General features: G+C 43.4%; 1 protein-coding gene across 1 annotated transcript in view; it reads left to right on the top strand.

Moving 5' to 3' along the window:
- Positions 1-5222: 5222 nt before the first annotated feature.
- Positions 5223-14554, top strand: part of UNC13B (unc-13 homolog B) — a 336698-nt gene continuing 327366 nt past the window's right edge. The window contains exons 1-3 of the mRNA XM_050943528.1: positions 5223-5314; positions 12814-12931; positions 13595-13718. Of these exons, the coding sequence (XP_050799485.1) occupies positions 5310-5314; positions 12814-12931; positions 13595-13718 (247 nt within the window). The 5' untranslated portion in view covers positions 5223-5309. The remainder of the gene's footprint in view (positions 5315-12813; positions 12932-13594; positions 13719-14554) is intronic.

The raw sequence follows: 14554 nt of genomic DNA, 5'->3' as shown, positions 1-14554 counted from the left end.
TTGACTCATGATTGCTTTTACACTGCAGAGTCATGTGATCATGTCACCTGGTACTGGACTTCATGTTGGGCTACTAGTAATTTTCCATTAATAGGAGGTGGGGATCTAACTGGGAAACAAAGGATTCCCACCATATGTAAATCTTATTAAGACAAGCAAGTGAGTTAATCAGGGTTCATTCTTCACTAAATCCCTGCCCAGAGTGACTGCTGGAAACATCTAAGAAACCAGGACAAAAGTGGGAGAGAAGAGCTGAGCCAAGGCTGATTAGTCCCTCAATCCTTAGCTGTGTCTACAAGTGTCGAGCATCTTCTATTGTATATCTTTAGATCTCTGTAGAAGTGGTTGAAAACATGTAGGAAGAGCCAGCACCATGTGGCCTGGCATCTCTGCTTGGACAAGATTTCATGACTCCTTTCAAGGTCTTGGAATTTGTTTTCATTCCTCACTGGAACAAAACCAAAACTTTTTGAATGTTTTTTTGAAACAGAATTGTGTGAAAGATCAGTTTTGTGTTTTTTTTAAATTTTCTTCCTCATTCTCTGGAAATGACTCTAGAGTCTGTCATGGACCTCAGAAACCTTCCTGGTGGAATGGAATATGTCTCAGGGAAATGTTTGAGCTTAGATACATCATCATATTGAAACAAAGATACATTTAATCAAAAGTGTCTAGTATCGGGGGTCACCGTGCTAGTCTGTATCCACAAAAACAACAAGGAGTCTGGTGGCACCTTAAAGACTAACAGATTTATTTGAGCATAAGCTTTTTTTTACCCACGAAAGCTTATGCCCAAATAAATCTGTTAGTCTTTAAGGTGCCACCAGACTCCTTGTTGTAATTAATCAAAAATGTCCCAACCACCTCTATTTACTCTGCGCTCACCCACAGTTTGAGAATAGAATGTTCACTTTTTTCAAGATTGCTTCTTTAACTAACAAATTAGACGGTATGGAATAGTAAAATTCTAATAGCTTCTGGTTTGGAAGAGACTTAAGTGCAGTTACAATGTATGTGTAAAGTCAATGATGACTTTCAGTGTCAAAGTGCTGTACAAACAATAATCCTCACAACTACCTTTCGGAGCTGATTACCCCAGTTTACAGGGGAAATCTGTGGCACAGGTTTGTTATATAGTGAAAAATGGGATCAAAACACACAGAACCCCTGTCCCGCAGTCCTGTGCTGAGTGCTTGACAGATCTTGTGTTGTATAACTCCTAGAATAAAACTGTTACCATGACTCAATCACTTAATGTGTATTTTTTTTTTCTTCACAGTGAAAAAAGCAAAATTCCAGGGGCCACCAGGTGAGCTAGACTTTTCTTGCTCTAAGCAGTCATTAACCTGCAGGCACCGTTATTGATTTTTAAGGCTGTTCAATAATCTGTTCTCCTCTTCCTGCTGTATTGTGTGGGCTAACATCACTGAATGTATGTTTCTTTTTGCTGTGGGTATGACTGGGCACAGCTATTACATATTGCGTGTTTTCCTCATTTCTGGGAAGAGAGTAATTCAGAGGTATTGGAGAGACGGGAGGAGCAATCAAGTACACAAAAAGGTTGTCTAATTTTCATACTTTTAGAAATGTTTTTTTCTTACGTTCACTAATAAGCCTGAGCTGAATATTTGTGTTCCTTCACTTGTCATCTTGTCTTGATTCCTCCTGTGACTCAGTTTTCTCAAACTCTTGTTGACTAATAATTAGCATATGCAGAGTATTCTTTGGTAAAATCATCTTTCTGGCTCATTTCTCTGACCATGTCAACGCCCTTGGGATCTCTCTGATGGTTTCCCCTTTTTCTCCCAGCTTCTTGTCATTGACTTCAAAGCTCTTCATAACTTAACCCTGCTCTGTTTAGCTGCCCGAGGAACTTACTGTGAGGCTGACAGCTGCCTTTGCTTGGCCAACATTCCCAGCTTTTCCTGCCCCAGCCAGTTTTTCTCTCAAGCAGTTTTGTGCTTCTTCCATGCTACCGCTTATGCATGAGAGATGTCGTGATAGATCCAAACAGGCACTACCTTATCCTCCTTCAGATTCCTCATTTAGACTCTCTTCTGCTGTGATCAGGACCTTTTGCCATCGCCGCCACCACCCCCACCCAGCTAATCCCGCCCACTGCCCCCCCGCAGCAGCTAGCCACGCCCACCTGCCCTTCCCACCAGAAGAGCACACCCATGGCAGCTAACCCAGCCCTCCACCCCCCCACACACCTGGGGAGCCCACCCCGCAGCAGCTACCCCCACACTCTGTGGCAGCTAGCCCCGCCCGGAGAGTCCTCCCCAGCTCATCTCCACTCCACCTCCTCCACTGAGCACGCCAGCGCTACTCTAATTTTTCTCCCCTCCTGGGCTTGCGGTACTGATTCAAGGAGAATTAGAGCAGGGGCTGTGTGCTCAGTGGAGGAGGCAGAGTGGAGGAGGTCTAGGGTGGGGAGCCATTCCCCTGTGTGCCCCCCCCCGGTTACTGCAGGCAGCCCTCCCTGTGTGCCCCCCCAACCCCAGCTCATCTCCACTCCACCTCCTAGTTCGCCTAGTGGTTGCACCGGCCCTGGCCATGATGCCTACAAAACGCTGTCTGTTAACCGTGGCTGGGTGCGTGATGAGCTTCCTTTCTTTTCCTACTCCATTATTCTTACCAGCTCCCTCCACTCTAGCTAGTCCGCATGCCCTGCTTCTGCCCCAGGTGATGACAACTTGAAAACCTCCACTGAAAAAACATATAAGCAGCAAAACTGGGCCAATGTCACCTTGTTCTCTGGCTTGTATGTTGTAGGCTTCATCCCCAACCTGTTTGTGTGTCTTCTAGTTCAGTGATGCCCAACCTTATTACCCAGGAGGGCCACATAAACCTAAGCACAACCTCGTGTGGTTCAAACAGTCTACATATTTTAATAAGATTTGAAGTTTATTGTATTGGTTTATATTTTTTCTGCTTGTTTTGTTGTATTTAGATAGGTTTTCTATGTACAGTATTGTTGATTTACACTTGTGTAAACTAAAATGATGTAAATATTATGACAACGCAAATGAATTGGCTGTTAGTATATTGTGTTGGAGCAGGCCATGTGTCTCATGAAATGCTCTAGGGGGCCTGTGTATAGCCCATGAGCCATAGGTTCTAATATAAACTCTCCCGATCAGAGAGTCTCTCCCCCTCCCCCTCCCCAATGGTTTCATAGATAAGGCCAGAAGGGACCACTGTGATAATCTAATCTGACCTCCTGTATAGCATTTGCCATAGGGCTTTCCTGGATTAATTCTTGTTTGAACTAGAGAAACTATTAGAAAAACTTCCAATTTTGATTTAATGTTCAGTGATGGCAAATCCACCACACCCCTTGGTAAGTTGTTCCTATGATTAACTGGAAAACAATGCCTGGCATAATGGGGCCCTCTTCCTGACTGAACCCTTTAGGTGTTGCTATAACAAATATTTTCTATTATCGTAGTGCTTAAAGGCCCTGATCTGGGGCGAGAGTCCCATTGTGCCAAGCACTGTGTACACACAATGTAAAACAAATTAAAAAATAGCCCCTGGCCCCAAGAACTTACATTCTACAAAGTGATCCAGAATTGAGCATTGTATTCAAATATAAAGTACAGTAGCTGAATATTTCTACTAAAATGATTGGCAGTGCAATAGTGCTGTTTACGCATTAAGTATTAAATTTCAGTGTTAATTCCCTATATGAGATGAATGAGAGCTGTCCATACTTTCCCCAGCAGGCTGCATACTCAGTTTGTATTTCATTCATGTTTTAAAGATTATATTTGTAACAAGGGCTAGGCACTTAATTTTTTAAAGAAATGAAAACAGTTTCTGGAGCCTAGATATGTGGCAGCCTGAAAACAAAGGCAATTATGCAGCCATTTGCATGGTTGCATAATCTCTCACTACATAGGACTCATTCTGAGATGTGTGTGGCTTCATTGACATACCCAACATCTTATTGTGTGACAGTGGTAAAACTGGGAATAGAACCCAGAATCCAGTGACTCCCAGTTTTGTCTAAACCACTGGACTATGCTGCCTCCCTGTCATCCTTTTGGTTCTGGGCTACTGTCTACTTCAAAATTCCCATACACAGTAGCTGCCATTACAGTCCATCACAGTTCTGATTTCTTGGCTAAGAGTGTAGAAAGCTTCCTAATCAGTCTGTGTGGCCAAATGCTCGGATATGCTAGTGTAGCCTGCAGCACCAGTCTGCATTTTTGAGCATGAATCGGAGTAGTAATGGACTATGATCTGACTTGTTTTGAGACTTGCTATACTGGGACACTGCATTGCTAAAATGTTCCCTCTTGAAATGTGCACCCCGCTTGTTTAGTACTTGACTTGTGCAGAGGTTGATGATTGGTTGAGTGCCTCAGGCAATAGCTGCTCCTTGAATGGGAGCTTGTTCATTCTCAGATTGCTGGGTGTTTAAACTTTGTATCGGCCTACGCCCACATGTCTTTCCATCATGGCTGGTAAGGAATAAATAGCAGCTACCAAGGAGGTGTGGTTTGGAATTGTGCTGGGTAGAAATACTATAAGGTAATTAGGTTGTTTGTTTTTATATTTATTTATTTATATAATATAACTCAAACTGGCAAAACATGACAATGTGGCTTGTTCTTTTAGTACAGCTGGCTTAATATGAAGCTGCATAAGTTTCAAAATACACTTTTTCATCAATTTGTTCTCAGAAACCCTTATACATGGTGTCACAGAGGAGGATCCAGATTCATGAGAGTAGCTTGGTTAACTTCGGGCTATGTCCTTCAGTGCATATTGTACACATTTTTCGTTACTGCATCTGTTTAAGGGATAGATGATGTCCTGGCTTTTAGATTCAGTTTCCCCCACCTGCCTTTGGGCAAGTTGTCACTTACATTTGTTTTTCTTCAGGATTTGATATATTCTCTTAAAGCTGCTATTAACTCGTTGTAGGTGATCACAGTTTGCCCTCATTTTAGAGAAGAAATGATTTTATTCAGTCCTGTATGAATCTCACCTCTTTAAGAAATTGAGGGTAATATTTTTGTGGAAAATGCAAATCCATGGAAGATTTTTTTTTAAATGTGTTTTCGTATGGACTTCATAAATAGCCAGATAATGTGCCTACCAATAGCATTTTTTGTGTGTAGTAAGACAACTAGCGGCTTTATAATGTTGCTTTTGTAAGAGATGGTAATAGTAAAAAGTAATCATTTTACTCTCTTTGTTTAGATAAATTTAATACCTATGTGACCTTGAAAGTGCAAAATGTGAAGAGTACAACAGTAGCAGTGCGAGGGGATCAGCCCTGCTGGGAACAAGACTTCATGTTGTAAGTACAGTCCTGTACAACAACTAGATGTGCATAGAAAGATCAACCCTTATAAAGAAATACCATGACCAAAAGTTGCTTATACAAACCATTGTTTTAAGGTTCTTTTACTGTTGTAAAATCAAGTACATAAGTCAGGAAATGTCAAAAAGGTAGGTTGCCAGTGAAATCTACCTCACTGTATGTATGTGTAATACAGTAATTTTTATTGCATAGTAGGGTTGCCAACCCTCCAGGATTGGCCTGGAGTCTCCCAGAATCGGGATCCATCTCCTGGTGACTACTGAAAGCAATCCCGGAGACATTAATAGGATATTTTAAGAAAATTACATTGTCATGTTGGGGGGGAGAATCTCCCAGAATAGTTTCAGTCAGAATTGGCAGCTCTACTATATAGACTCCTGCTTCATTCATTATACAGGGTGGATGATGCACAGTGAATGAGAGAGGTGGCTCATGAGAAGAGCTTCGACCTATGAAAAGGTTGTGAAACCTCTGCTGTAAGAAGAGAGTGCTCACTGTGCCTTGGTAGGGCCAATCCAGGGACTGACATTCTCTAGACACACCAGATGGACTGGATTCCTGCTCTTGGGTCCTGTGCTTCCAAATTGAGCCAGGCAGAACCTTTTTTTTTTTTTTTTTTTAATAGCTTTCAAAGATTTTTGACCCTTTGAGGCATCCATAGGTAAGTCTTGTTTGGAGATCAGCTACCATTGCATTAGTGCCTTTTAGCATGTTCTACTTCAGCTCCTTTCTTACTGTTTCCTGCAATTTGGATTGACAGATTCTTTGCTGTTAAAGCCAGATATAGTTCATCATCTCTGAGGGCTTTGATTTTGTCTTGGATGGCTTGTTGGTTTGTTTTGTTCTCTTCAAGTTCACCAGTGTACTACTACATAGCCATTTGGCTGAAGCTGTCAAGTTTCCAATACCCCTTAGAGATGATGAAGGCTTCTGGCTGCTGTGGTTCATGTGCAATGATGACCTGAGTTGAGAGGGGTGTCTTTGGCCTCAGTTCTTCACTTGGGCATTGATGTTCGCATGTAACTCTGTGTATTGACAAGCCTTGACAATTCCTTGACTGTGACTGTTTCCCCAGTGTGTGCTGTGTTTTCATGGCTTTGAGGGTTAATCTGAAGAGTTGAATTTCGTTCGAGTTTTGACACTGGTCATTTTTAATGGCATTGAGTAGGTCTACATCAGCCCCTTTTGGTAATGGAAATTTTCTGTTGCTTTACTGACATTGTAATAAAGCTGCACTCCTCCCAAGCTAACTTAACCCACTTTGCTTTGAAGTGTTGTAGACCAGGTTTTGATTGTGTGATAAAAATACAATAAAGGGATCTGCGAAAATTGAACTGTTTGCAAGAAATACAGATAAATAACATTGGTTTTGTTTGAAACAACATGTTTTCATAAAAAGCTCAAACATGAGAAAATCCTATTTGTGGGTGGTTTGTTTTTTTTTTTAATTTAAAGAAAAATCTTTGTGTGTAACCCTTCTGCCAGGTTGAGTGAGCAGCAAGAAGGGCTGAGTTTGATCTCTAGGGCAGGGGTTCTCAAACTGGCGGGGTCGGGACCCCTCAGTGGGTCACAAGGTTATTACCTGGGGGATCGCGAGCTGTCAGCCTCCACTCCAAATCCTGCTTTGCCTCCAGCATTTATAATGGTATTAAATATATAAAAAAGTGTTTTTAATTTATGGGGATGGGGTTGCACTCGCACTTAGAGGCTAGCTATGTGAAAGGGGTCACCAGTACAAAAGTTTGAGAACCACTGCTCTAGGGGTTCCTCCTAACAGTACAAAAGAGAACCCACTTGAGCCCCCCACCCAGTAATCTGGAAACCTTAATATCACCCCTGGGTGCCCCTAAGAGGCAGTGCTTCCCCACTTGCAAGCATGGAGCCTGTGCATAACAAAAAAGGAACTTTTAATAAATGGAGAAGGAAACCCAGCATTAATTTGGGAAAACACCACAATCACTTTTTCTAAAGCACATGACCATAAACAAACCTGACCCCACCGTAAGGTGGGAAACTGAGGCAAAGGACACTGCCCAACACATGGTAGGAAGATCTAACTAATGAATGTCCCATTAACACATCATTCCCCTTTCCTTGTGCTGCACCCTGCTCACAGTTGGCTCTGCTTGGTTGGTGCCACCCCAGAGTTCAGAAGTGCATTCACGGGGTTCACCTCACACTCTGGGGTGGGAGAGGGTGTTGAGCAATGCCTCTGCTGCTGCCTCTGCAACAGGCTCACAGCTGCTGCTGTTCCTCTGTTGCTGCTCCTCTCTGCTGCTGCCCTGGCTGCTGCTGCTGTTTTGCTGCCGCTGCTTGTTGCTCCCCCAATGTCAGGTTCTGAGCTTCTTCCACTTAACTCAGGTCTTAGTGATTTCAGCAGGTAGTGGGGAACCTCACATCCGGTGCAGTCTCTGTGTTGCCTTTCACTGTCCCCACTCAAGGTCTAAGGCTTAGCTCCTAGCTCAGCAGCGATGTCAGCTCTAGGAATCACCAAACAAAAACAAGGGCTCTCAATTGAGTTCAGTCAGCTCTGCCATTAAACGGAGAGGGGCAGATCAAATGGCATCTAGGACTCTTTGGGCAAAGTGTACACCACCAGATCAGAACACCTGTCCCCACCCACCACTCTCTTCTTCACTGGAACTTGACATCCTACTCTCTGCTTAGCAAGTGAAGGTCAGTTTAGGATGACCCCTCTCAATCAGTGCGTGCTAAGTACAGTTCTGCTGCCCTCAGGGGTGAAAGTAACTGAAAGGACTTACCGGTACGCCGGAGTCCTGAGTGGGGCCGTGACCTCAACTGGAAGAGTCGTTTAAATGCCCTGGGGCTCTGACTGTGGCTGGGAGCCCCAGAGCCTTTAAATCACCCTGGAGCTACCAGCTGCAGAGGTGACTGGGAGCCCTGGGGCGAAATAAAGGGCCCAGTGCTCCGGCTGCCGCAGAGCTCCAGGCCCTTTAAAGCACTGCCCGAGCCCCGCTGCTGGAGCGCTGGCAGTGATTTAAAGGGCCTGGGGCTCCCTGCAGCAGCTGGAGCACCAGGCCCTTTACATTCCCACCTGAGCCCGGCAGCTGGGCTCTGATGGTGATTTTAAAGGGCCAGAGGCTCTGGACGCTGTGGGGAGCCCTGGGCCCTTTAAAGTGCTTTTGCTGGTGTAGCTTGTTTTTGCTTGCCAATCCCCAGCATAAGCTATACCAACATGAGCACCTTTTTTGAGTATGTGTCTCTACACGGGGAGGGTTCGCTGGTATACCTATACCGGCAAACCTTGTCTGGTGTACTCTAGGACTAAGCCATTTCTCTAAAGTCACACAGGAAGTCTGTGACAGGCTGAGAATTGAATCTGTGTCTCCAAGCTCCCATGCTAGTCCTCAACCACTGAACCATGCTTTCTTGGTATGTAAGCTGCCCCTGAAATCACAGTTGATACGCTGCTTAATGTAGTAGAAAAAGTTTGCTGTCTTGACAGCACTTTATCTACTAATGCCATAATCGATGTTGCAGATACACAGGGCATTTCTAAAGCCAGTTCTGCCTATAGTTGACTTTGTTGTCATCTATGGAATGTGAGAAGCATTTGACTTTAATAACCTATCAGCCAATCGTGTTAAACACTCTCCTTTCTGGCTGTAAGACATGGACACTCTGTAGCAAGGAATTGGAGCATTTTCACATGTGCTGTCTCTCTCTCATCTCTAACATCAGATGGTCAGACAGGATACCAAATGTTGAAGTCATGGACCCAGTGCTGTATGATTAGCGTTGAATCCCTAATCCTGCAGGTGCAGCTTTGCTGGGCTGTTCACCTTGTACATATGGATGATATGTGATTTCCCGAAGCCATGTTTTATGGACATTTGAAAACAGATAAAACCCTGCGCAGCTACAAAATGTATATCTGCAGATATAAATCAGATATCCGCAGAGCTGCAGGGCTCTTCCGGGAACTGCAGTGACGAAAACAACAGCATGTCAGGCCACCGCTCACAGGAGCCAGTACACTGTGTGGTTATACCACCTCCTGCCCTGCCCACTGGGGCAGACACCAGGCTGATTTAAGAGGGGCACACCTTTGTTTTGGATGAATGTTTTCACGCAGTGGCAATCTCATCTTTATTTATGACAGCCACCAGAGCTACTCTCCGTTGCACGGTCTGCAGTAAGGTTGCTATGCCACTCCCAATTAGTTGCTAGGGAACATAAAAGTAGAATGCTAGCAAAGGCTGAACAACATGACCATGTTGCTCACAGCCTCACCCAGGCAATGGGACAGTGGTCCTGATGTTGCTCTGTCACTAAAACATTCCACATGGCACAAAGTATGGGTTGCAGTACGTATCCACTGTATATTACGCTGGTCCAAGAGAAATAAATTTTGTTTATGTTCATATTGCTATTTACCAACCCAGGTTCTCTAATTTTATACTTTTATGAAGCTGGATAAGGTGTTTTGTAGCTTCTTCTCCCAAGGAAAGACTCTCTTAACAGCAAAGTGTACCACATTGACCTGTCCAAAAAGGTATTCTAAAATAGCAGAACAAATCGAAGGTGCTTCCTTGGCTGATAAAACTAGTTAGTGTGTTTAGTATTTTTTGTAGCTCTAAAATGCCTTGTAAAAGGTAGCAGTTCAGCTTCTGGCAGCGTTATATGTGGGATATTTGAGATTTGCATTTTTTCCAGGCAGAGCATTTCCACTTTCATCTTCAGAAGCATTTTCTAGTTTGGAAGTAGCTTTTAAACTGCTGGACATCACAGACAAAGCAAAAACTGATTTCTCTTTGCAAATATGAATGTTGGTTGCTTGCTTTCTTTCTAGCCCTAAACAGCATTAAAGTTTTAGATTTTAAGTCAGAAAGAAAAATAACTTTTTGTGAAATAATGTTTCTTGGTTTGTCTGTTCTCTGGTTTGAAATTATTCTTCCTCTAACCAGTAGATGGAGAAAGGAGGAGACAGTTGAAGCCATCAAAGCAATTCATTTGGCTGATATTCCTCCCTAAGATGGTTCACTGACTAGTGCCTTATAGAGTTTTGAACAGAATTTGGTTGGGGTTTTGCACTTTATTTCTTGATCTGTACATTGAAGCTAAGTAGAGATCTTTGTTTGGGATTCAATTCTCTGGGTTGGGACAAGTACCAAGATACTTGCAACAAGCCGATCATTTGTATGACAGCACTGACAAAGCAAGAAGTTACAGGGAACCATTTGTGTATGTGTAAGCACTCAGCTTTAAAAAATACTGCCTATACCTCACTCAAATGCTAGTCTGAACATTGCTGAACTCAAAGCCTCCCTGTCCTGGGTCAAGAACCTATGCTGTGGAACTGGAAGGGAAACGTGGACATTAACAGGTGTCCACTTACTTTGCTGCAGGCATAGGATTTACTTTGTTTCAACAGTATTTTTGTTTTTGTAGTATATTTCGATATGAGACTGTCCCAGAGGACCCTGAAGTTTGGCGTCTCCAGTTGTACAATTATTGATCTGTATCTGGGTGATGAATAAGTCGGTGAATGATTCACAAGACTCTTTAGCCTGGTGGCAATCTAGGGACAATTCACTATTTATAAGACTTCCAAATTCCTTTGACAAACATGAGGTGTGGATGCACTCTGCCTAGCAAAAGGATTAATGAAGCAGTGCATCATTCCCATGAAATCTGATCTCAAAAGAACTGAAGCTGTACAAAAATGCTCTGAAGATGAGCCCTTCAGAGAGCTCGTATTCCAAAACATGGTCCCTGACTCAGATTGTAAACCTTCCTTGCTGTTCACAAAAAGCAAGGTGCATCCGATGTTTTCCTCCTGTGCTAGGAAGCCTGGAATAGGGCTGTCATAACCTAGTCCCAGATTTGGACCTTAGCGTCCAAAATATGAGGGTTAGCATGAAAACCTCCAAGCTTAGTTACCAGCTTGGACCTGGTACGGCTGCCACCACCCAAAAAATTAGAGTGTTTTGGGGCACTCTGGTCCCCCTGAAAAACCTTCCCTGGGGACCCCAAGACCCAAACCCTTGAGTCTCACAACAAAGGGAAAGAAATCTTTTCCCTTCCCCCCTCCAGGTGCTCCTGGAGAGATACACAGACACAAGCTCTGTGAATCTAAACAGAGGGACTCCCCCCTCCCCGTTCCCAGTCCTGGAGAACAGAATTACCGAGAGTTAATCTCTCTTTCCCCCCTCACCCAGAGAGTATGCAAAGTCAGGCAAATAAATCTAACACACACAGATCTCCCTCTGACTTTTTCCTCCCACCAATTCCCTGGTGAGCTGCAGACCCAACCCCCTGGAATTTCCCACTAAAGAAAAACTCCAACAGGTCTTAAAAAGAAAGCTTTATATAAAAAGAAAGAAAAATACATAAAAATGGTTTCTCTGTATTAAGGTGACAAATACAGGGTCAATTGCTTAAAAGAATATTGAATAAACAGCCTTATTCAAAAGGAATACAAATTAAAGCACTCCAGCAACTATATTTATGTAAATATAAAAGAAAAACAATAGAAACCTTACTGCCTTACTAAATTTTGTACTTACAACTTGGAAACAGAAGATTAGAAAGCAGGAAATAGAAAATCCTTCCCAAAGCTGAGAGGGACAGGCAGACGGACGAAGACTCAGACACAACTTTTTTCCTCCACCCAGAGTTGAAAAAATCCGGTTTCCTGATTGGTCTTCTGGTCAGGTGCTTCAGGTGAAAGAGACATTAACCCTTAGCTATCTGTTTATGACAAGGGCAATATTTCACAAAGCATTCCTGAGTTGCTGCTTACCTTACAGAAAAGGCAAGTATGACACCTATAGGTGTAATGTGTTGGTAGAGGACACAAAAGTGGTCATTAGATTTAGGGGCTAGTGTTTAACTTTCTCTCAAGTGGGCATGCCAGAGAGTGGTCTAAACAAGTTACCTATGTTGGGATGATACATCAGGAAGAGATGTACTGATGAGAGATGCTCTCTTTACTCATGGGGCAGGGAGGAAATTCTTCCTATCCATACTCCTGGTAACAAAGGTCTTGAACAAGCTCAGCATATGAAGGCTACATGTCCCTACTAGACCCCTACTGGCTGAGAATGGCATGGCCATTCACTTCGTTAGGGATGGGAGTGGCTGATCCTTTCACACTGAGCGGAGGACCACAGAGAACCAGCCCAGGAATACAGAGAACCAAGTCATCTCTCTGTATTCCAGCCCAGAATCCCACTCCATGTGTCATTCTGTGTTTCCTTATAGCTGTGTCAAGTCCACCAGATGGATAGATGACTGAATTTGGAAAAGGCTGTAGTCTAATGTGAAAAGGTGCATATAAATAATTTCCTTCAAGAGATATAACAGCCCCCCCGTAATACTTTTAAATTACTGTATCTTACTTGAGGTTATTTATTCCCTTGTGTGCAAATGGTTGTCATTTAAAGTCAAAAGCTGAGTTTACTACTACTTTCTAGTTTTCTCTTAAATGTTGCTTTTTTGTTTCCTTGCAGTGAGATCAGTCGACTGGACCTGGGCCTGATTGTAGAAGTATGGAACAAAGGGCTGATCTGGGACACTATGGTCGGGACTGTGTGGATTGCACTTAAGGCCATCCGGCTGTCTGATGAGGTTAGTTAGCCTCAAAACATATGCTATGATTAGTGTTGGTTGCCAAGTAACAGGGATTTCCTAACTTCTGAAATTCTTCTGTTAGCTACTCAAGTCACAAGTTCTGAAAGCAGGTCTAAACTTACTCATTTATTTACATAGCCCAGTGTATGTGGACACTATTTAAAAGAGAGAGTTTACAGAGCTGGATATTCTAGAGCTGGGAGATGGTAATTAACTTTGGCAATAGGAGAAAATAGGCAAAAGGAGGTAGGGGGAACCCAGCCCCCATGAATTTGATTGTTCAGGAGCCCCAGTTCTCCTCCGTGATTGTTATTGGATTCTCTATGCAAAATTCCCATCGGATGTGAATAGGTTTGCTGCAGTTACATTTTAAATTCTCTCTTCCTTATCTTGGTATAAGCATTTAAATGATCCTGCAGAATTTGTGCAGCCAAATCTCCAGGAGAAGTAGTCAGCAGTGGGATATGGCAAACAGAAAACTGGTTTAACTTTTAGAAGTAAAGACTAGCAGAGTATATTGCTAATCTTATTAATCCTTTTGGGGTGTTCCTGGGCTCCTTACATCAGCAAATGTCCAATGGAATTCATTATATAAGGATGACTGCCAGGATAAAGGATCGTCAGACCTAGGGACTTGAATTTGTGGCTTTTAATTTATAGGAAGGACCTGGAGAGTGGTCTACGCTGGAGGCAGAGGTCGTAATGAAGCATGATGAGATCTGTGGGACCAGAAAGCCAACTCCCCATAAAATTTTGCTGGATACAAGATTCGAGTTACCTTTTGGTGAGTTGTATTTTGGTGGCTTAACTGGAATGCTAGAATCTGAGGGATAACATTTCAATGGAGTTCTGTTTATATCGTCGTTTATATAATGTCGCAAATTGCCGGCACTATTTTGATGGGTCTCACGCTTTCTCTTCTTTGGGGAGGGTTCAGGGCACCATTTCTTGCTCCTGCAGTGGAATGTTAACTGCCCCACTAGTGTCCTAGAGGAGGGGAGTGGAGAGGGAGGGACCTGGGCCCACCCTCTACTCCAGGTCCCAGCCCAGAGGCCCTGAGGATAGTGGTAAACCACTTGAACTGACACTTCCTTCCCCTGGGCTACTTCCCTCTCCTGTCCTTCAGCTTGTAGGGGGCTTCCTGCCCTCCCTCTGTACAAGCCAAGTGCCTCTTTACTTAGGGTCTTGGACTTAGCTCACCGCAGCACTTCTCCAAACTGTCCTCTGCTTCCCTTCAAACTGTTCTCTGCTCCAGCACCAATTCTTCCCACACTCTCTGATTGAAGCAGGGGTTTTTATCATGTGACTGGCTTCAGATGCTCTAATTGGCTTCAGGTGCTCTAATTAATCTATAGCAAACTTTCTTCCCCTTACAGGGAATAAGGCTCCCTTCTAACCCTCTCCTGCTGCCCTCTGGCCATGCTATATCACAATAACAGTAGAACATGTGTAGTGCTCTGAGCCTAACTGCAGATGACATTTCATATATTATAGCTTCCTTGTTGAATCTTTTGTTACCTAGATGCTCAACATAAATAAGAGGGATTTGAACCTTTCTTTGTGCTGTGAATATTTAGCCTAGCGTGAGCTAAAGCTAATAGTAGTTTTAGGAGTTTCGGG

This window comes from Gopherus flavomarginatus, chromosome 3 (assembly GCF_025201925.1).
Source record: "Gopherus flavomarginatus isolate rGopFla2 chromosome 3, rGopFla2.mat.asm, whole genome shotgun sequence".
Lineage (NCBI taxonomy): Eukaryota > Metazoa > Chordata > Testudines > Testudinidae > Gopherus > Gopherus flavomarginatus.
This window is presented reverse-complemented; position numbering and strand designations above follow the sequence as displayed.